The 20,789-nt window shown below is 38.5% G+C and overlaps 1 protein-coding gene and 3 non-coding genes across 4 annotated transcripts; all 4 read left to right on the top strand.

Annotated features, from left to right (window-relative positions):
• The first annotated feature begins 980 nt into the window (after positions 1–980).
• Kansl2 (KAT8 regulatory NSL complex subunit 2) lies at positions 981–20,766 on the top strand. The gene is given in 11 exon segments (XM_047551375.1): positions 981–1,125; positions 1,692–1,829; positions 1,832–1,949; positions 3,094–3,272; positions 3,597–3,711; positions 7,610–7,773; positions 7,897–8,063; positions 9,229–9,325; positions 13,347–13,600; positions 18,589–18,708; positions 20,025–20,766. Coding segments are annotated over 11 exon segments (1,614 nt in total). The 5' UTR covers positions 981–995; the 3' UTR covers positions 20,157–20,766.
• Positions 9,423–9,558, top strand: LOC124984126 (small nucleolar RNA SNORA2/SNORA34 family). Its single transcript, XR_007108586.1, has one exon. It is a non-coding gene; the product is annotated as a small nucleolar RNA SNORA2/SNORA34 family (small nucleolar RNA).
• Positions 17,330–17,459, top strand: LOC124984127 (small nucleolar RNA SNORA2/SNORA34 family). Its single transcript, XR_007108587.1, has one exon. It is a non-coding gene; the product is annotated as a small nucleolar RNA SNORA2/SNORA34 family (small nucleolar RNA).
• On the top strand, positions 19,430–19,566 carry LOC124984129 (small nucleolar RNA SNORA2/SNORA34 family). Its single transcript, XR_007108589.1, has one exon. It is a non-coding gene; the product is annotated as a small nucleolar RNA SNORA2/SNORA34 family (small nucleolar RNA).
• Positions 20,767–20,789: the final 23 nt, after the last annotated feature.

Below are 20,789 nucleotides of genomic sequence, written 5' to 3'. Positions count from 1 at the left end.
AGTAGGCCTTCTGTTAGAGCAATCTTACTCTCTGGAAACAGTGCTCTTTCAAACACTTCGTTTTAGTCATTTCTTTTCCCTAAACAGACTCCTTTTCTTGAGGGCTGCAGTCAATGCTACCTCCACCATCAATCATCATGCTCACCTGCGCATTGACATCGTGGATACACATCTAACTGATGCACAAAGAAACCAACAGTGAGTAGGGAGGTTAGAATGCAACAAAACAACTCTAGAAAGTGTTGGCTCATGATCTGTTGGTGGAGACAAGAAAATGCTTTTAACTAAAAATCCTTAAAGGATGATAAAATTGGTATTTTCTGTCATTTCTATAATGCCTGCATTATTTTTCATGGAGTTGTAGACAGATTTTAGTGAATCAGGGCATACAGTTTATAAGAAGAAAGGCCTAAATCATAATTTATATTTCCTTATTTTCATTCAGTCCTTTTGCTGTATGAGAGACAATAAAGGGTAAAGACTGGGTTCAAATTCGCCTCTCCCACTTACTAGCTATGTAAAATGGAGTTAATAATAGCCTCTACCTCAGGGTTGCTCTGAAAATTAATTGAATCAATACATGTGATTCCCCAGATTCGTGGAAAATGCCCCCCAAAAACTGTTCCTTAGGGTGCTACGAAATTTCCAGTAAATGTAGTGAACTAAACTATATTTAGTTTCACAAACTAAACCTTTTCATGTATAAACAGTGAAATCTACAGTGATTCTCCAGCCTCTGTCCAATTTTCTACCTGCTGTGTAGGGGTGGTGAGAAAGCAGTTGCCTAGGATCACAGACAGAGGGGCCAAATTTGGATGAAAATGAGCCATACTCAGAGGTGGAAAAATATCCCGAGCTCGAGACTCGCGCTGTAGACCGCCTTCCCACTGAGGTCGGGAGGGAGTTGCTGACATACAATTCGTCTCAGCCGCTCCAGCCGCGCATTTTCTCAGCGTTCAGCTCCCTATAGACGTGTGAGTAGTGGGCCTCGACCAATGATGACACAGCGCCGTGGGAGCAGCAGCCAATCAGCAGCTAGGAGCCCGGAAAAGAGCAGGGCCGAGTTAGCAGCTGCGGGTGCTTGCCAGAGAAGGGCGAGCGGCGCGGTGGAGCGCTGCGGCAGAGGTAAGATGGCGGTCCTGATTGCTCTTCGCCTTTGTAGTTAGGCTGTTTTTTCGTTCTTTCTGTTGTCTTAGAGCGGCTGTTCCTCCTCAGGCAGCTTCGGAGTCGCTCGCCTACTATAGGCTCCCGGTAGCCAGCTTCTCCGGTGCTCGGAGCCTTAGGACAAAATGGCGCTTGCACGGCGCCCGAGGCCGGTCTGGGCCCTGCCGTGAGCTCAGGCGGGCCGGGACAAAGGCGGCGTGCAGGGCAGCGGGGGCGGGGCGCTGCGGCGGGGCCACGTGGGGCTGGCGCCACGCTTCCCCTGGTGCAGCAGTCTTGCGAGCCTGGAGATGCCGTCAACGTGGCGGGGGTCCGGGTGGGGCCCACATGGAGTGAGAAGTTAAAGGGGAGGCAAAGTCGCCAGTACTAGGGAGACTTGGGAGGGCGGCGGGGAGTTATGGAGCGTACCCTGCGAGGGTGCCTGCTGCCTATCCTTTAGAAACTTATCTACGGGTGGTCTGTCCGGACATTGTGGAGTAGGAATTTTCGGGAAGGGTAAGGGCATTTTGATCTTCCTTGTGACCCTACAGGTTTTGGTATGAACAGGATTCGGATTCACGTCTTGCCAACCAATCGGGGGAGGATCACCCCAGTGCCCAGGTCTCAAGAGCTCCTGTCCTGTTCGTTTACTCATCGCCCGTGCTCACAACCTCGCCTGGAGGGACAGGAGTTTGCATTAAGCATATCCTTGAAGACAAGAATGCACCCTTCAAGCAGTGTAGTTACATATCGACAAAGAATGGAAAAAGATGTCCCAGTGCAGCCCCAAAACCAGAGAAGAAAGACGGGTATATGTGTATAGATACATATGTTGTTGTTTATGCCGTTAGTCTTTTTTGTTTGTTTTTTAGATTTTTGCTTTTTTTGGTACTGAGGATTGCACCTAGAGACATGTGCATGCTAAGTGCGGACTGAACCAATGAGCTACATCCCCTGTCCCCCCATACCTGTATTCTTGTGAGAAGGGGATATATGATATGATATATTTGAGATTGGGCATAGCTGCTGTTTTAGATTATGTGCTTGTAGTGTGGAATTATGAGTATATCTGGAGAAAAAAACCAAAACACAGTGGTGATTACATGGAAGGACACTTGATTTGGATCGCTTGGATCTTTTCCCTTATCTGTAAGATGAAGGGATATTCTGAATTCTTAATACTGAGTGCTGACTCTTGGATATGTATCTTGTTAAATAATAGGCACAGTTGCCTATACATGTATTTTTTTTTTTTTTTTTTTGGAAGAGGCTTTTGTAACTTTCATCATATATAGAAAGATATCCATGCAAAAACATTACTAGATAATTTTGTATAAAACTTCTAGTTTTAAAATTGTTGCATAAGCTGGGCAGTGATGGTGCATGCCTGTAATCACATAGGCTGGGGAGACTGAGGCAGGAAATCAGCCTTAGCAATTTAATGAGACCCTCAGCAACCTAGGAGGTTCTGTCTCAGAATCAAAAATAGGATGGAATGTAGCTCAATGGTAAAGTGCCCTGGGTTCAGCCCCCAGTACTCCTTCAAAAAAAGTGTCTTACATCTTATTATTTACAGTGGATTTATATTAAAATGTACGTTCTAGAATGAATTTTGAAAAATGGAACTGAGTCTCTTTGATTTGTTATGAGATAATGTCAACATTTTTGTAGTTGGAATGGTTTGTTTGATGGCTAGAACACTGGATAAGCTACCTGCATTTCCCTTTAATAACAACAAATGCGGGCTGGGGGTGTAGCTCAGTGGTAGAGCTACCTCTGAGGTTGGTAATGAGTTCACCTTGGGCCAGTTAAATTCCTCTGATTCACTGGACATTTTAAGAGTAACTATAATATTCATTTCAGTTTCCTGAAACTGATCTAAAGATCAGTTTCTATGAAAATTGTTGAACCGTTTTAAGAGAGAGACTCTATAAAATATTTTTATCTTCTTAGGGTGTCCTTCTGTACTGAACATGCCCGTAGGAATGCGCTAGCACTTCATGCTCAAATGAAGAAGACCAACCCAGGGCCTATGGGTGAAACACTCTTGTGCCAGCTGAGTGCATATGCTAAGACAGAACTGGGCTCTCAGACTCCAGAAAGTAGCCGCAGTGAAGCCAGCAGAATACTGGGTAAGGATCTTGTCTCCTAGAGAAGCTTAAGAAAGAATTTATTTTGGTTTGAAGTACCTTGAACATATTTGACAATTTTATTATTCATTGGGAATTTGATGAGAATTCCAGGGTTGCTATGTTCTTTACCAGTTCTTTTGAACTTGAAAGGAGAGTTTGCTTAGGTTTATTCTTCTGAGCTGGTGACTTTTTCCTTATATTAAGGGTTTTTTTTTTTGTTTTGTTTTAAATTTAAGATTTGGGTTGTTCTAAGTAATCTAGTTTTGTGTGGTGGAGTTACAGAGGTGGGAAGTCTTAATGACTGTTCTCCCTTCCTTGCCTCAGATGAAGACAGCTGGAGTGATGGGGACCAGGAACCCATTACTGTGGATCAGACATGGAGAGGTGACCCTGACAGTGAAGCTGATAGCATAGACAGTGATCAAGAAGATCCCCTAAAGTAAGTTGTAACTCCACATAAGGATTTTAAAATATTTTATGTAGTTAGTATGTGGAATGTAGTGTGGCATGCTGCTAATGGATTAATAAAGAGGGTTGATTATAGCTTAGGTATTTGTGAGCAGTAACAGCTTCTGTATTTTAAAGTGTCGTCACCATCTTCCTTCAAGACAAGATTTGATTGTTTTGTTTTTATGGTTCTGGGGATTAAATCTGGGGCCTTGTGCATGATAGGCCAGCACTCTGCTACTGAGCTACATCCTCAGCCCAAGATTTGATTCTTTGTTGAAGATTTGTAATCTGGGAATATTTTTGAATACTAAATCCTGTACATGAGAAAGTGTAGGGAAAAGAGTAGATTTTTTTGGATTTGGAAGTGAGAAATGCTTAGACCAGTTAAAGAAGACAGTGGATGTAAATAGGTGCTTGTCCAACTACTTATTTTGCAAAATTTCATGTTTATGGATTTTTTTAAAAAAGAAAAATAAAAAGGTGTTCAGTTTGCTTTGGTTTCATGCCTAAGAAGGGGAAGCTGATTTAGAAACACATAAGTGAGTAATCATCCTAATTATATTTTACTGAAGTTTTGCTTTTCATTTAACCCATGAAATGTATGATCCCTTAGTAGGTGTAATATATCAAAACTGGTCTCATATTTCAGAGTTTTGTAATATTTCTCATGATTTGGGTTTAGTTTTTTTCTTTCTTTTTTTTTTTTTTGTTTTGTTTTTTTGGTACCAGGGATTGAACCCAGGAGTGCTCTACCGCTGAGCCACATCTCCAGCTCTTTTTAATTTTTTTTTTTTTAGTTGTAGATGGACACAATATCTTTACTTATTTTTATGTGGTGCCTGACAATCAAGCCCAGTGCCTCACACATGCTAGACAAGTGCTCTTCCATTGAGCTATAACCCCAGCCCTTTTTCATTTTTTAAATTTTGAGACAGAGTCTCACTAAGTTGTTTAGGACCATGCTAAGTTTCTGAGGCTGATTTTGAACTTGGAATTCTCTTGCCTCAGTCTCCTGAGCCTCCCTGGGATTACAGGTTGTACCACTGTGCCCAGTCTTTTTGTTTTTGGTGCTGGGGATCGAACCCAGGGCGTTGTGCATGCGAGGCAGGCAATCTACCGACTGAGCTATCTCCCCAGCCCCGTGCCCAGTCTTGTTTTTTATTTTTCTTCCCAGTGCTGTGGATTAAACTTAGAGCCTACCATTGAGCTATTCCCTCCAGCTCTAGTTTTTCTTTTTCTGACTTCTGCCTCTTAAAAGTTCGCATGGCCCAGGCAAAAGTACTGTAGATAGTGGGAGTGGTAATGTATTTCTAGACCTGTCTGTTGGACTTTCTTTCCAATTTTTTTTTTTTTTTTTGGTTGGGAGTACTGGGGATTGAACTCAGGGTCACTCAACCACTGAGCCACGTCCCCAACTCTATTTTGTATTTTATTTAGAGATAGGGTCTCACTGAGTTGCTTAGTGCCTTGCTTTTGCTGAAACTGGCTTTGAACTCTCAATCTTCCTGTCTCAGCCTATCTGCTGGAATTATAGGTGTGCACCACGCTGCCTAGCCTGGACTTTCATTCTTGAAGTAGCAGTTTTTTCATTACTTGGAATTCTGTGGTATATAGAGAAGTTACTGAAGGTGATATTTTCTGAGTAGCATAATTTTATCCATTTCTATTGAATAATCTCAGTGTAGTCAGCTTTTCAGGAAGTACTAGTGTGAACGCTTTCTAAACTAGTAAGTGCCTAAGTAGTTCGAAAAGGAGTGTTTATTTTCTATCAGGATTCTCTTTAACTGCTCTATTCTCTATTGCTACTTTGATATTTAACTCTGTAGGGTCACAAAGTGTCCTTTGGTGTGATAAACACTGAGCTTTCCCCCCCCCCCCCCCCCATTACTGAGCTTGAACTCAGAGGTGCTCTGTTACTGAGCTACATACCAGTCCTTTTTATTTTTGATTTTGAAAGTCTCACTAAGCTGTAGAGGCTGACCTTATATTTGTGATCCTCTTGCCTCAGCCTCCTGAGTTGCTGAGATTATAGGTGTGCACCACTATACGTGGCAGCACTAAGGTTTGAAGGCCCAGAAACATGATTTTGTTAGTAGTCTAGAATAGGTCAGATTCTAAGGGACAAATTCATGTCAGTTTTACTCACAAGGTACTGCTGTATACCAAAATATCAGTTAATATTTTTTAAGACATAAATGTTAAAAGTATTAGGTAGGGACTGGGACTAACTCAGTGATAAGAGTGCTTGCCTAGCATGTGTGAGGCACTGTTCAATCCTCTACACCACATAAAAATAAATAAAATAAGGGGCTGGGTAGATAGCTCAGTTGGTAGGGTGCTTGTCTTGCAAGCACAAGGCCCTGGGTTCAATGCCCGGCACCGCAAAAAAAATAAATAAACAAATAAAATAAAATAAAAGACCACCTACAACTAAAAAATATTTTAAAAAAGTGTATTAGGTAGTTGATGTCAGTCTCTCCTGGTAGAGATAAATAAAGCCCTGAGCATTCTCAGCTATTAGACAACTAAATATAAGGATTTCCTTAATTTTCCTGGTGAGATTAGTAAAATAAAAATGTTGGGACTGGGGTTGTGGCTCAGTGGTAGAGCGTTTGGTGTGTGAGACACTGGGTTTGATCCTAAGCACCACATTAAAAAAGAAAATAAAGTTTAAAAAAATGTTGGCTTATTAAATATATGCATTTTTAGGGCTATAGAGTTGTTAAATATCTCCTTATGTTCAATTGTATGATTAAATGACTATCCAATTTTTTACTTTTTAAATTTGTACTGGGGATTGATCTCAGAGCCTTTTACATGCGAGGCAAGCGCTCTCCCAGCCCTTTTTTTGTTTTTATTTTGAGACAGTGTCTCACTAAGCTGCTGAGGATTGCCTTAGACCTGTGGTCCTCCTAATTTAGCCTCTCAAATAGCTGGAATTACAGGTGTGCCACCATGCCTTGCTTACCTGTATTAATTTCATTAAGGTACTTGCAGAATTGAAAACTTGGGACTTAATGGTAGAACCTATTAAATGATTACATTATGAATATTCTTAGTAGTTATTCTTTATTTTGTTATTCTTTTTTCTCTGCCCAGTAAGTGATCATTCTGTGTTAAATCATTAAATGAGAATGTAGATTAAAAAAAAAAAAAAAATTAGTGTTTAAATGTGCAAGCTAGGTGTGGTGGCACATGCCTATAATCCCAGAGATTTGGGAGACTGAGGGAGAATCTCCAGTTCCAGGGTGGCCTCAGCAACTTTGAGACCCTGTCTCAAAATCTTAAATAACAGTGACTGGGGATGTAGCTCAGTGGTAGAGGAACCCTAGATTCAGTTTCCAGTACCATAAAACCAAGAACAACAGCAACAAAAACCCATAATGCAAATAACTGGGAAAAGCAAGGAAACATCTCCTCTCCCTCCCATTTCGTGAGATCTGGAGATTTTTAAAAATTTTCTTTTTTTGTGGTGCTGATGGTCAAACCCAGGGTCTTGCACATGCTAGGCAAGCCCTTCACCACTGAGCTATAACTCCAGTGCCTTTTGTTTTGTCTTTTTTTTTTTTCCTCATGGAATTACTGAGGATTGAACCCAGGGAGTCTTTACCACTTAGTTACATTATTTTGAGGTGAGGTCTTGTAAAGTTTCTGAGACTGGCCTCGAACTTTCAATCCTCCTGCCTTAGCCTACTGGGTCACTTGGATTACAGTTGTGTACCACCATGGCCAGCTTTGTTATCTTTTAATAACAACTTGAATGTTATAATATTTTGTGAAATTTTTCCTGTTTGCTAAGTCTAACTTCTCTACCTTTTTTCTATTTTTAGCTTGGGTTTTAGTACTGTGTTTTCTTATTCTTTGCTGAATTCTTCGTTTTATTCCAGACATGCTGGTGTCTACACAGCTGAAGAAGTGGCCCTGATTATGCGTGAGAAGCTGATTCGTTTGCAGTCTTTGTACATTGATCAGTTTAAACGACTTCAGCATCTGCTCAAGGAGAAGAAACGTCGTTACTTACATAATCGCAAAGTGGAACATGAAGCTCTAGGCAAGTTTTCTTAAGTTGAAACTGCCTATCTTATGGTGAAGATTCCTCTGTTCTTGTTAATTTGAAGAAGCGTTCAAGATGGGTTGCTTGGTGAATTACATTTTGACTCTTGTAACTCTTTAGGTAGTAGTCTCCTTACTGGCCCAGAGGGACTTTTGGTCAAAGAAAGAGAGAACTTAAAGCGATTAAAATGTCTCCGAAGGTATCGCCAACGCTATGGAGTGGAAGCCTTGCTACATAGGCAGCTGAAGGAACGCAGAATGTTGGCCACAGATGGTGCCGCCCAACAGGTAATTTGTTTACATACCTGTAAGATACATATTCACTTTATAGAGTTAGAGTAATTAGCAAAACACTGTACCTAGTTCTGGCTTTGATGTCTAACTTACTGGATAGTTGTGAAAGTTTATTGGGTGGTGGGGTCAGGAAACATGGGTTCTAGTCTTACTCTTCCACTGTCTAGCCCTGTGCCTGACAACTTAACTTCTGGGCCTTAGTATTCAAATTGAAGGATTTGGGATAGATTTCGAAGTTCTTTGGTTCAAATATTCTTCAGAAATAGGCACAGTTTAACCCTAAGTTGCTTGAGAATTTTATTTTTTTTTTAATGGAGTACTGGGGATTAAACTTAGGAGCACTTGACCACTGAGCCACATCCCAGCTGTATTTTTTTGTATTTTATTTAGAGATAGTCACTTAGTGCCTTAATTTTGCTGAGGCTGACTTTGAACTAACTCCTGAGGATTTTGCTGGGGTTACAGGTGTGCACCAATTAATTTTGGGAATCTTATTTATAAAAGTGGGAAGATAGGTGGAAGAACAGGAGCAAGTGCATGTCAGGAAGTGAGGTTGATAAGAAGAGTTAAGCACTCTTTTTATCTATTTGTTGAGACTACCTGTAAGGTTACAGTTTTAAAAAGGATTTTGCTGTTAAAGGACAAATTCATTTGAAAACTGTTAGTCTATACACTATTCCCTTCATCTGTGGAGGGATATATTTTAAGACCAAGTGGAAGCCTGAAACCCAGATGCTATTGATCCTATATATTATGTGTTTAAATTAAACATTATCATGTAAATTAGGCACAGTAAGAGATTAACAATAACATAAGAAGATAGTAATTACAGTATGTGATAAAAATTATTCTAAACTCTTAGGTTGTTTATTCCTGTAGTTTTCCAGTTAGTATTTTCAGGTTGAGGTTGACCACAGACTACTATATTTATGCTTGTATAATATGGAGAGGGATATTTGGAATTAATGTTGACTTTTTTTGTTGTTGTTGGTATGTAAGTTTTTAAATTTTATTTTATATTGCATAATATTAGTTTCTTAAATACTGAATTTTCAGACCTTTAAGGATGTATTTTTATTATATGACTAAGTATTGTTATCATAATTGGTTGTATGTTCTCTTGTGCATTTGTCTTTTTTATCTGTTTTCTCCATTTCAGGCCCATACCACTCGTTCTAGTCAGAGGTGCTTGGCCTTTGTGGATGATGTTCGTTGTTCCAATCAGTCTCTCCCAATGACCAGACACTGCCTTACCCGTATCTTTTTTAAAATACCTGTTGGGGTTCTGATTTTCTAGTAGGATGAGGGTTAGTGAGAATCTGCTAATTTACTTAATTGAAGCCCTTTGAACTTTTGGCCCTGAATCAAGGCCAGCAGTTGTTGAAGCTGTTGGTTTCAAGCAGGAGCCTAAAGAAATGTCTTTTTATGGTCTGTTGGCCATTTCAGAACTCTGGAAATGTAATGGTCAATTCATTAGAAAGAAACATGTGAGTTATTAGTGGTAGATGTGAGCTAATACTTATTTGTAGTCTTAATGCTGGAATTCCAAAATACTCCATACAATATTTATCTCTAGATCCCTGATTTAGTTGTTCATTAGAATTATAATGCTTATAAGTCTTTATTACCAAAAAAGTTTGCTTCAAGTTTTGTACCCAAAATAAAAGAATGATTCTGCACTGTGAATTTCCTAAAATGTTTATCCTTTTGTATCATCAGTACCCTAAGTTGTATATTTTTATCTTCATTTAAACCCCTCCTTTCAGTTAATTTCTTTGAACCATCATGTCTCTTGATTTTGCTGTAGGACTACATATACCTTTGGGCTATAAAACTTTGTATTATTAGATTTTGAAAGTGCATTTTGATGATAGTGATTGAAAAAAATTACTTTTTACCATAGAAGCACTCATTAAATATGATCTTTAAGTGAAAGACATGAGTTTTGGTGGATTTCATTTGCCTTACGAGACATACCAAATATTTGGAAATTGATATGTATTTTCTTAGCCGGCATGATGGCATTTTCCTGTAGTCCCAGCTACCTGGGAGGCCAAGGCAGGAGGATGGCTTGAGCCCAAGAGTTCAAGATCAACCTGGGCAACAGTGAGATGAGATCTCAAAAAGAAAAAGTTACTTTCTTTAATAGGAAGAGAAGGAAAACCTCTTGGTCTTTTGACAGGAATGCTGATATTTTTTTCTGTGAAGTTATGAAAATTTTACCAATTTATTAATTATGACATAAATGTGGAATAAAGGATTACTGTCATTAATGTTTAAAATGCTGTGCAAAGTAATTAGAAACTAAAGATAAATTCTTAAAACATAATGGACAGAGGTTATCTGTAGATAGTTAAAAGAAAATAGAAATGGCCTATAATTGAAAAGGATTTATCTCACTCTAAGTGAAATAAATAAAATAAGGAAAATTTAAAGTCTAATTTTGATATTTGTATATACATTTAAAAATTTAAAAAATGTAAGTTTTATTTTTTTATTAGTGGGTGAATGTCAAAAGTAGATGAGCTTCTTTTAAATGTTGCCAGTGGGAATATAAATCGATAAAAACTTTTTGTGAAGCAATTTGAAAAGAATCATTCTTTGATAAGGCAGTTTTTATTCCTGGAAGTATAAGAAGATAATCAAATGAAGTCCAGTATTTCTACCAAAAAAAAAAATACTCTAACTGGAGACAACCTTATATTTAGAGATGAGGAATAGGGAAATAAATTGTGGCACAACATAATTTAGAGTATTTTTAGACATTAAACATTTAACAATTTGTGAATGAAAGGAAAATTATAATGAGAAAAATAGTATGTAGAATTCTCTAGAATGTTTTAACTGCTGCATGGTACTGAATATTGAAAAGGAATATAACAAACATCATTTTTGTGTGGTGGAGGTATCCTTTTCTCTTTATATATATGTATTTTTTTATTTTTTAAGGGAAGCTTGAATTTACTAGAGAAAACCCAGTTTATAGATATTAAAGACTATTTTTGACATTTCTTATAATGCTGTACTCAAATAGTGTATTAGGATATAAATATTTTAAAAAGCTAAGTTGAAGAGGAACTGTGTTTAACAAAGGGTTTCTTTTCCTTATATGCTCTTTTCCTTTCCATTCCATAGTTACCTAAATTACTTTTACCCTTCCTTAAGTCCTCATCCCAGAGAAAGATGCGACTGCCATTGGTGACCTGTTAACTCTTTACTCTGGTCTAATGGAGACAGAACTGGACTGAAAGTGAAGGACCCAGACTCTAGTTGTAGGTCAATTATTCCCTTCTTTTTATCTCTCTTGTCCCCGTCTGAAAGGAAAGGGGGTGGAGGAGGATGGGGGGAAGGTTTTTCTAGGTTCTATTGTAGAATTAATAAGACACTTTCGTGAAAGTCCATTGAAGTCAATGGGAAAATTTCTAGTTGAAACATTTAACAGATTAAGATTTTTAAATATTAATAATTTAAATCAAATGGAATTTCTTAAGTCCATTAGCTATTGCTTAGGTTTTTCTAAAGCACATGAGTGCAAATCTGATTGTTCCCATTAGGTTCTTAGGTTTATTCAATAAATATTGTATTTACTTTGTACTGTCTACTGTCCTTTTGAGTGTGTTTCTCAACTGGGGGCCATTTTGTTCTCCATCTGGCGATGTATGGAGAAAATTTTGGTTGGGCCAAAGGTGCTTTGACAGCTAGTAGATGATACTGGTAAACATTCTACAAGGTCTTACCAGCCCACAGTGCTGGTAGTGTCACAGGTGTGAAACTCAGCTTTAGTTTAATGATTTCCAAATATGGCTGGAAAGAAAGTTTGTTTTTTTTTTTTTTTTTTTTTTTTGGTGGTGGTGGTACTGAGATATTGAAGCCAGGGGTTTTTATATTTTGAGATAGGATCTCTCTAAGTTGATATGGCTGACTTTGAATTTGTGATCCTGCTGCATCCTGTAATCCTGAGTTACTGGGATTACTGGTGTGTGCCACCATGCCTAACTAGAAATGGCTTTATTCTAGGAGTTTTATTTGGTGTAAAAAATTACAATGTATATTAGATTTTTTTTTTTTTTTTTTTGGTATTGGGGATTGAACCTAGAGGTGCTTAACCACTGAGCACGTCCCCAGCCCTTTTATATTTTATTTAGAGACAGGGATTGCCAGGTTGCTGAGGCTGACTTTGAACTCGTGATCTTTGTGCCTAAGCACCCCAATAGATATTTTTAATGTTGAAAATTATCTTACAGTTTTTGAGATGAAAATTACCCATGATTTCATAATCCTGGTAGTCAGTTTAAAGATAATTGTATTTTCTAGCTAAAAATATAGTCAGGTTTAAAACAATGCTTATTAATCTAGGGGAAATAACCATAATTAACGATTTTAAGAAATAATACTTTCATGAAATATATTTTGTAAAGTAATTGAACTTTAAATTTATTTTATCCAATCATGATTTTCCCTCCTGCCCTCGGAATTGGGAACTGAGCCCAGGGGTGCTCTACACTGAGCTGCATTTCCAGTTCTTTTTGTTTTTTGTTTTGAGACAGGGTCTCAAAAATTTGCTGAGGCTGGTCTTGAACTTGCCATTCTCTTGCCTCAACCTCCAAGTGGTTGGGTTTACATATGTGCACCACCATGCCCAACTCATGATTTAAATTTTGATTCATCCTGTAGAACTTCTTTGCCAACTTGGAAATATAGCTCTTTCTGCTTTACCCTTAACAGAAGTTGTTGTAGAGCTCTTGGAGTGTTCCTGGAGTACTACTTTTCCATGGTCCCTCATAAGCAATATTGTCTTATTGCTTTTCTTGAAGATCATAAGAGGACTTCCCATGTGCTGTCATCTTCTTAAAAAAAAAAAAAAAAAAAAAAAAAAAAAACTTAACCACTCTTCTTAACAGCAGAAGCCACATTGTATTTCTTGACTGTTTTAGGAGTTGGTACAGCTTCTCCAAGCTATTTGCTTTTGCTACCGCCTGTTTCTTCTGAGTAGGTTTAAGTCCTAGGAGTGTTGTTACTACTTGCTTAGCATTGTCATAGGAAGATCAGGATTAGTATGTCTAGTTTAAGTGACCAGGATCCTGAAAAGGAGGTTGGGAACTAGTTTTAAATTACTTGAAGAGGTAAAATTAAATGTTAGGAAATGACACTCACTTTGAGAAGTAACTTTAAAAATTACTAATTGCATTTGGTTTTCTGAATCAAATGTATTGACAACTCTTGTATTTTGTACCTCCGATAGATGTTGTTATATTTCCCTTGACCGTTTTTCTACAGATATTTGTCAGGATACGAATCAGGTTCTCTTCAAATGCTGCCAGGGGTCTGAAGAGGTACCTTGCAACAAACCGGTTCCCGTAAGCCTCTCTGAGGATCCCTGCTGTCCACTGCATTTCCAGTTGCCTCCTCAGATGTATAAGCCCGAGCAGGTACTGTCTGTGCCAGACGATCTGGAAGCCGGCCCCATGGATCTGTACTTGAGTGCTGCTGAGCTTCAGCCCACTGAGAGTTTACCACTGGAGTTCAGTGATGTAAGTTAGAGAAGCTCTGCTTTGATTGGCCCTGAGACAAGGCCGTATTTATTAATGGTGAGAATAGTTAGTCTTTTATGGTCAGGAGAACTGATAAAATTTTTGAAGTGATAAATGTATGGATGTATGGTTGTATTTGTATGTTACGTATTTATTAAGAGACTTTCTGCCTACCCTTCCCCCCAGCCCCCCAGGCTGTTTTCCCATACTCCTTTGGAGATCTAATTCACACATTATAAATTTCACCCTTTAAAAAAATAAGATTATAGGATTATTTTTTTTTCAATATCCACATTTAGCCTGTTGTCACTATCTAATTTTAGAATGTTTCATCACCCCAGGAAGAAAACCAGCACTCCTCATTCTCCCCTCCCCAATCCTTTCTCAACCACTAATACAAATTTTGTCCATAAATTTGCTTCTGCTGGACATTCATGTAAATGTAAGACTTTTGTGCCAGGCTTTCTTCATTTAGCATAATGTCTTCAAGGTTCATCTATTTTATAGTATATATTAATACTTAATTTCTTTTTTTCTTTTTTTTTTTGTACTAGGGATTGATCCTAGGGCCTCATGCATACTAGGCAAGCACTGTACAGTGAGCTATAGCCCCAACCCTTACTTTATTTTGAGACAGGGTCTTGCTAAGTTCCTAAGTCTGGCATCAAACTTGAAATCCTCCTGCCTCTGCTTCCTGAGTAGTTGGGGTTATAGGTGTGCATCCTGCCAACCCAGCTTTACCTTATTCCTTTTTGCGGCTAAATTAATCCATTATGAGGACATATCACATTTGTTTAATCCATCAGGTTGATGGACATTTGAGCTGTTTCTAACTTTATGGCATTTAAGGAATATTCTTGTTATGGAACATTCATGTAAAAGTTTTTGGGTGGAGCTACATCCCCTCTTTTCACCTGCTTTTGACCACCTGATGCATGTGTGTGTATGTGTATAAATATTATAAATATAGATATTATATATTTCTGGACTAGGGCTATTTCTCAGTGGTAGAGTGCTTGTCCAGAATGCCCAAGGCCCTGTGTTCAATCACCAGCATTACAAAAAACAAAAAACAAAGTTATATACTTTTCCCTTGTTTGTTTGTTCTTTTTATTACCAGGGATTGAATTCAGGGGTGCTTAGTCATGGAGCCACATCCCCAGCCCTTTTTTTATTTTCTATTTTGAGACAGAGTCTCACTAAGTTGCTTAGGGCCTCACTAAATTGCTGAGGCTGGTCTTAAAACTGTGATCTTACTGCCTCACCTCTGGAGTCACTGGGATTACAGGAGTACTTCTCTGTGCCCAGCCTTTTTTTTTTTTTTTGGATGCTGGGGATTGAACCCCCTTGTGCTTACAAGGCAAGCACTCTACCAACTGAGCTATCTCCCCAGCCCCTCATACTTGTTTTTAAATGGTGTTTTCTTAAACCTTTGAGAATCTGCATTTAAGAAAGCATAATGGTTCCCGTATGTTTAAGGTTCGTCTTCTTTGTTCTTTAATAAATATTTAAATAAATTAGTAAAGATGATGAGATGTTATTATAGGCTATTTTCCTGACATTTAAGGAATCTTAATTTTTTAGTTAAATATTTTTTAGTTGTAGACAGACACAATACTTTTTTTTTTTTGTTTTGCGGTACTGGGGATCGAACTCAAGGCCTTGTGCTTGCGAGGCAAGCACTCTACCAACTGAGCTATCTCCCCAGCCCCACAATACTTTTATTTATTTATTTTTATGTGGTGCCGAGAATCGAACCCAATGCCTCACACATGCTAGGCAAGCGCTCTACCACTGAGCCACAACCCCAGCCCATAAGGAATCTTAATTTTAAACTATTTAAAAATACATCATCAAATTGATCAGGCTTGGTAGTGCATGCCTTTTGCTTGTCACTCTGCCCCTTTTGCTCACTTAAAATCACCTCTGTTCTTTGACCTAGGGAGACTTGTATGTGCTCGGTTCTTTTTGTTCACGAAGGTTAAGAGGTTTAGAATGGAGTCTTTTGGGGAGGTAGTTGTTAAAGTTGGAGTATTTGATGCCTGCACAGAGCCCTTCACAGGAGAAATAGGTTTTGTTTTTTTGGTCCCTTCTCTGCTTCTGGGGGAAGAAGCTCCTGAAAATGACTTGTGTGCCTGTATAAAACCACCACTTTCCCTCCATTCCCCATGGTCTAGAGAGGCACTTATGAAAGTGTTTGTTCCCAGAGCTTTGGAGATTCAGGAAGCAATCCCTAAACTTCCTAGCTGTAAAGTTAGGTGCTTGATGTAAGGGAAAAATGGATTGTGTTTAAGTACCCTCTCTACAGTGCCTCTGGGGAATGAAACCCTTGGAAGTGCTATGCTCTGTTTAAGTCTTTTGCTTTTTTCCCTGTGATCTGCAAAGACTCAGGTGTGTGTTTCCTTTGCTCTCACTAAGTAGAACTGTTGGGGAACCTTAAGAGTTAATTAAGAGTGCTGTGTGTGAAGCCCAAATCCTATTTTCCACATGAAGAAGCCAGATGTTGGGGATTCCTTTTCCAGTTTTAATGGTGCAGTGCCAAGAGCTGGGCTCCTGTCCTCCTGTGCCTGTTTTTTTTTTCCTATCCACTCTTAAATGTGATTGTGAGCAAGCAACTACATGACTGGTCTCCAGTTTTCTCTCGGAGGGAAAGGGATCCCATGAATAGATGTTTATGTGATGCACTTGTGGGTAGAGGGAGAACCAGGAGCTTCCTCTTCTGCCATGTTGCTTATGTCACTTGTTGTTCTTCCTTCTCTTATTTTAGGTTCCTTTTCCCAATTTTAATTTGTAAAAGAGCATGGTGTATATGTTAAAAATATTTCCTGTACTTATTTTCCCTTGTGAAAACATCCCCATTCCATTATTATCTTGAGATTGGATCCTTTTTTAGTTTGTTGCTAAGTGGTTTCTGGATCCTTTTTACTTTGTTGCCTAAGTGGTTTTTTTTAATTCCAAGCTCCCCACCCTGCCCCCGCCCTGGAGATTGAATCCAGGGTGCCCTACCACAGAACTACATCTCCAGACCTTTTTAGTTAGTTTTTTTTTTTTTTTTGGTACCAGGTATTGAACCAGGGCTACTTAACCACTGAGCCACATTCCCTAGCCCTTTTTATTTTTCATTTTGAGATAGGGTCTTGCTAAGTTTCTTAGGGCCTCACTAATTTGCTGAGGCTGGGCTTAAACTTGGTGATCCTCCTGTCTGAGCCTCCCAAATTACTGGGATCCCAGGTGTGCATCACCATGCCTTGTTCTAAGCTAATTATTTATATGATGATTGTGTGTAGTAAAAGAATTGTAGAAAACAATTCATGGTCCTAATGTGTGAGAACACTAGTTTCTTTGGATAGTACAGAAGTTTAATCTAATAATCTGAAATGAATGTTAGGTAGTCACTTTTTCTTTTTTCTGTTCTTTTAGATTGAGCAGTTTTAAGTCTGGTAGATTCTTCACTTCTGTTTTTTCCCTTCTATTGTGAAGATGCTGTTCTCTTTTTTGTGATTGGCACATCAAAAAAAGGGAAAAGGATTGTAAATTCATAGACTTATTTTAAAGCACAGACTAAACTTTTCATGAAGCTAGATTGTTAAAAGTATCATACTTCTACAAAGGGCACCAGGGAGTACCAACCCTTGGGTATTTTTACTTAGGGAGAGAGAGTTTAGCATTAGATTCCTAGCACTGACATGGAAGTTAGGTTGATGTATCACTTGAACCTTTGCCATACCTTAGGCCCTGAATCAAGACCAATGTTTGCTGTAGCCATTGGTTTCAAACAGGAGCCAAGAGTAATATCTTTCCTTGGTCTGTTGGCTATTCAGTATCTCTGGAATGGCCAATTCATTTGGAAGAAACATGGTTTAGAATATGTCTTTTTCTGTGGTTTGTGTTACCTGGGATTGAATTTAGGACCTTAGGCATGCTAGACTAGAGCTATACCAGTGAGCTATATCTCTAGACCTTTTTTTTTTTTTTTGGTTTTGAGATAGGGTCTTGCTAAGTTGCCCAGGTTGGCCTTGAACTTGGGATCCTTCCGCTTCAGCCTCCCAAGTTGTTGGGATTACAGGTGCGTATCATCATGCCTAGCAATGTCTTTTTAAAAACAGATCTGTTGAACTGTATTGGGTTTAAAAATGAATTATTTTGTGAGGATAGGGATTTAACCAAACTATGATTTCAGAGGAACTTCTGAGTTTTCTGTTCTCCCTACTTTACTACTCCTCCCTTTTCCTCTCACTCACTTGCATGCATTTTGGTTTTTGGGGCATGCATTAAACAATCTCATATTGCCCACAGTTGTAAAGCAATATTAGATTTTAATTTACAATTCTGCTGATTATCATTAGATTTATTGTTGGTGAACTTAGATGTTGACTGTAGTAACCTTGGGTTTTGTTTTTGTTTTGTTCTTTTTTGTATGTGGTGCTGGTATTGAACTCAGGGCCTTGTGCATGCGAGGCAAGCACTCTACCAACTGAGCTATATCCCCAGTCCTGAATGTTTTTTTAAAATATTGTTTTTTGAAATACTGTTTACTGTGTAAAAAAAAAAAAAAAATATATATATATATATAATTTATTTTAACAGTTCTTATGTGTACAGTGGTATTTAATAATGTTCAATGTCTTGTGCAGCCATTCCTACTGTACTTTTCTAGAACTTTTCCATCAACCCCTGCGTAAACTTGATGCCTTTTAAATAATGACTCTCCTCTTCCCCTTTCCCTCAGCCTCTGGTAACCACTGTTCTACTTTCTATGAATTTTCCTAGGAATGTGCTTTTTTTAAAGCTACTCTACTGGTCTGTGCTTCATAATTAGTAGTGAGGAAAAATTCTCAGTGCTTTTGGAGCTTGTCTCATTTGTTGAACATTCTGGTAGGCAAGGGGTGAGGGAGGGACCTCAGAATTGCTTTTGCTGAAAAACATGCCAGCTTCAGCTTATTAGTTCCCTTAGTATTGTTAATAGGATTTTCTCTTTTCTTTTCTAGGACTTGGATGTTGTTGGTGATGGTATGCAGTGCCCTCCTTCACCTTTGCTTTTTGATCCTTCATTAACCCTTGAAGATCATTCAGTAAAAGAAATCACTGAAGGCCCATCGGATATCTTGGCAAGTAAAGAACAATCCCAGTTAGCCTTCCATCATATAGTGACCTGGTCAGGCAAAGCGTCTCTTTGCTAACATGTACTCCAGGGAGTGTGCGGTCTCATCACAAGTAGAGTATAAATATGCCCCCAAATAGCTTTTGCTCAGTGAATACCATACAAGGTACTTTTAATAAATTCCTTTTGGGGCTGGGTATAACTCAGTGACAGAACACTTCCTTAGAATATGTGAGGCCCTGGGTTTCATCCCCAGCACTGCAAATGAATAAACGAGTGAATGAAAGAAGCTCTTTTCTGTTTCTCAGTGCCCTTTTTGTTCCAGTTCTCTAGATGGACTCAGAAAACCTACTGGTCCCTAATTCTCATATTGAGGGTAGGACATAAATTTATTTAAATGAAAGGTTGAGACAAGGAATCTAGGTAAATTTTTAATCTTTTTTCTTTTTCTTTTTTTTTTTCGTGCTGGAAATTGAACCCAGATGTACTCTACCACTGAGCTACATCCCCAGACTTATTTTGAGACAGGGTTTCACTAAATTGCTGAGATTGAACTTGAACTTGTGATCATACTTCCTCAGTTTCCTGAGTTGCTGGGATTACAGGTGTGCACCACTGTGCCTGGCTACATTGTGTCATTTAAGGGAGAGTTCGTCACTGGAATTATTCTCATTGTAGAATAAAGACCAGTAGTGTGATTTGGCTTCTTTCTCTGTCGGTAGGTACCAGTGGCCCTGACTGAAGACCAACAGTTACACTATAGCTGTTGGTTTCAAGCAGAGGCCTAAAAAACTTATCTTCTATGATTTGTTGGCCGTTCTGGGACCTTGATGGAGAATGGCTGTTTCATTTGGAAGAAACAATCCACAATTTTGTCTTCCATTGGGAGAGCTTCAGGAGTGCTATAAGTATTGCTTTCAGACTCTTAAGGTTAGACAGGGTATAGCTAAGTATTGGGAAAAGCAGCTCCCCAAAGTTATTTTATTTATACAATATATGAATGGGTGTTGACAGATTCATGCTTCAGAGCTCAGTGATTTCTTTTTTTTTCCTTCATGAAGCTTAAATTATTTTTAAAAGTTTTTTATTCCTTTTAGATATACATGACAATAGAATGTATTTTGACAACATATGTGGAGTATAACTTACTCTGATTAGGATCCCATTCTTGTGGTTGAACATGATGTGGAGTTATACTGGTTGTGTATTCATATATGAACATAAGGAAGTTATATCTGATTCATTCTCCTGTCTTTCCTATTCCCCTCTCCATCCCTTGCAGTGAATGATTTTCTAACCAAAGTGCCGTTATTTATTTAATAGGGCCAGATGCAGATGACCGGAGATGGGTACAGGTCCCAGGGATCTCGAAATTCTGAGAAAGCCTATGCATCATTGCCTCAGAGTGGATTGGCTACTGCAAATGGAAAACCAGAATCCACTCCTAGCAGTTGACAGTTTGTTCTGGGAACTATAAGACTTCCATGGATTTCACTTTACTATTCTTCAAACAAGTATCTCTGATCATCTCTCACTAAACGGGCAACCCAGTTGTTTTGTTCTGGGTTATAGAATGCTGTAGTCAAATAAAACCATACTTAGGGGCATGGGCCAATAGTGTCCAAAAGTTGTGGGTTTCTTTCCACCTTGGGCAAGGAAGATAGAGATTACCTATCTCTGAGTGTTTGGGACTGTGCTGAAGGGAAAAGTGATATCTTTGTAATGAGATTTCTTAAGTCATGGACAGGAATCCACATAGATGATAAGGTGAGGGTTATGTTTATAAATGGTGCCGTTGAAATATTGGTCATCCCAGTGCCTGGTTATCTTTATCTAAAGGCCTACGTTTTAGCTTTTCCTCACCTCCACTTTATTGAGCAGTTTGAACCCTTTTTCCAGTGAACTCCAACTTTATCTTGAAACAGTTAAGAACTGGCCCTTTCTTAACCATCCATCTTGCTTCTAACCTATGTAAATTTCTGCAGTGGCTATCTTATGTCAAATATAGTAAAAATTTATTGTATATAGTTTCTATTAAATGTTAAAATGTTATGAAAATGTAAAACATTTGCCTGAATTGAATGCCTG

The sequence above is a fragment of the Sciurus carolinensis genome, chromosome 4, assembly GCF_902686445.1.
Source record: "Sciurus carolinensis chromosome 4, mSciCar1.2, whole genome shotgun sequence".
NCBI lineage: Eukaryota > Metazoa > Chordata > Mammalia > Rodentia > Sciuridae > Sciurus > Sciurus carolinensis.
This window is presented reverse-complemented; position numbering and strand designations above follow the sequence as displayed.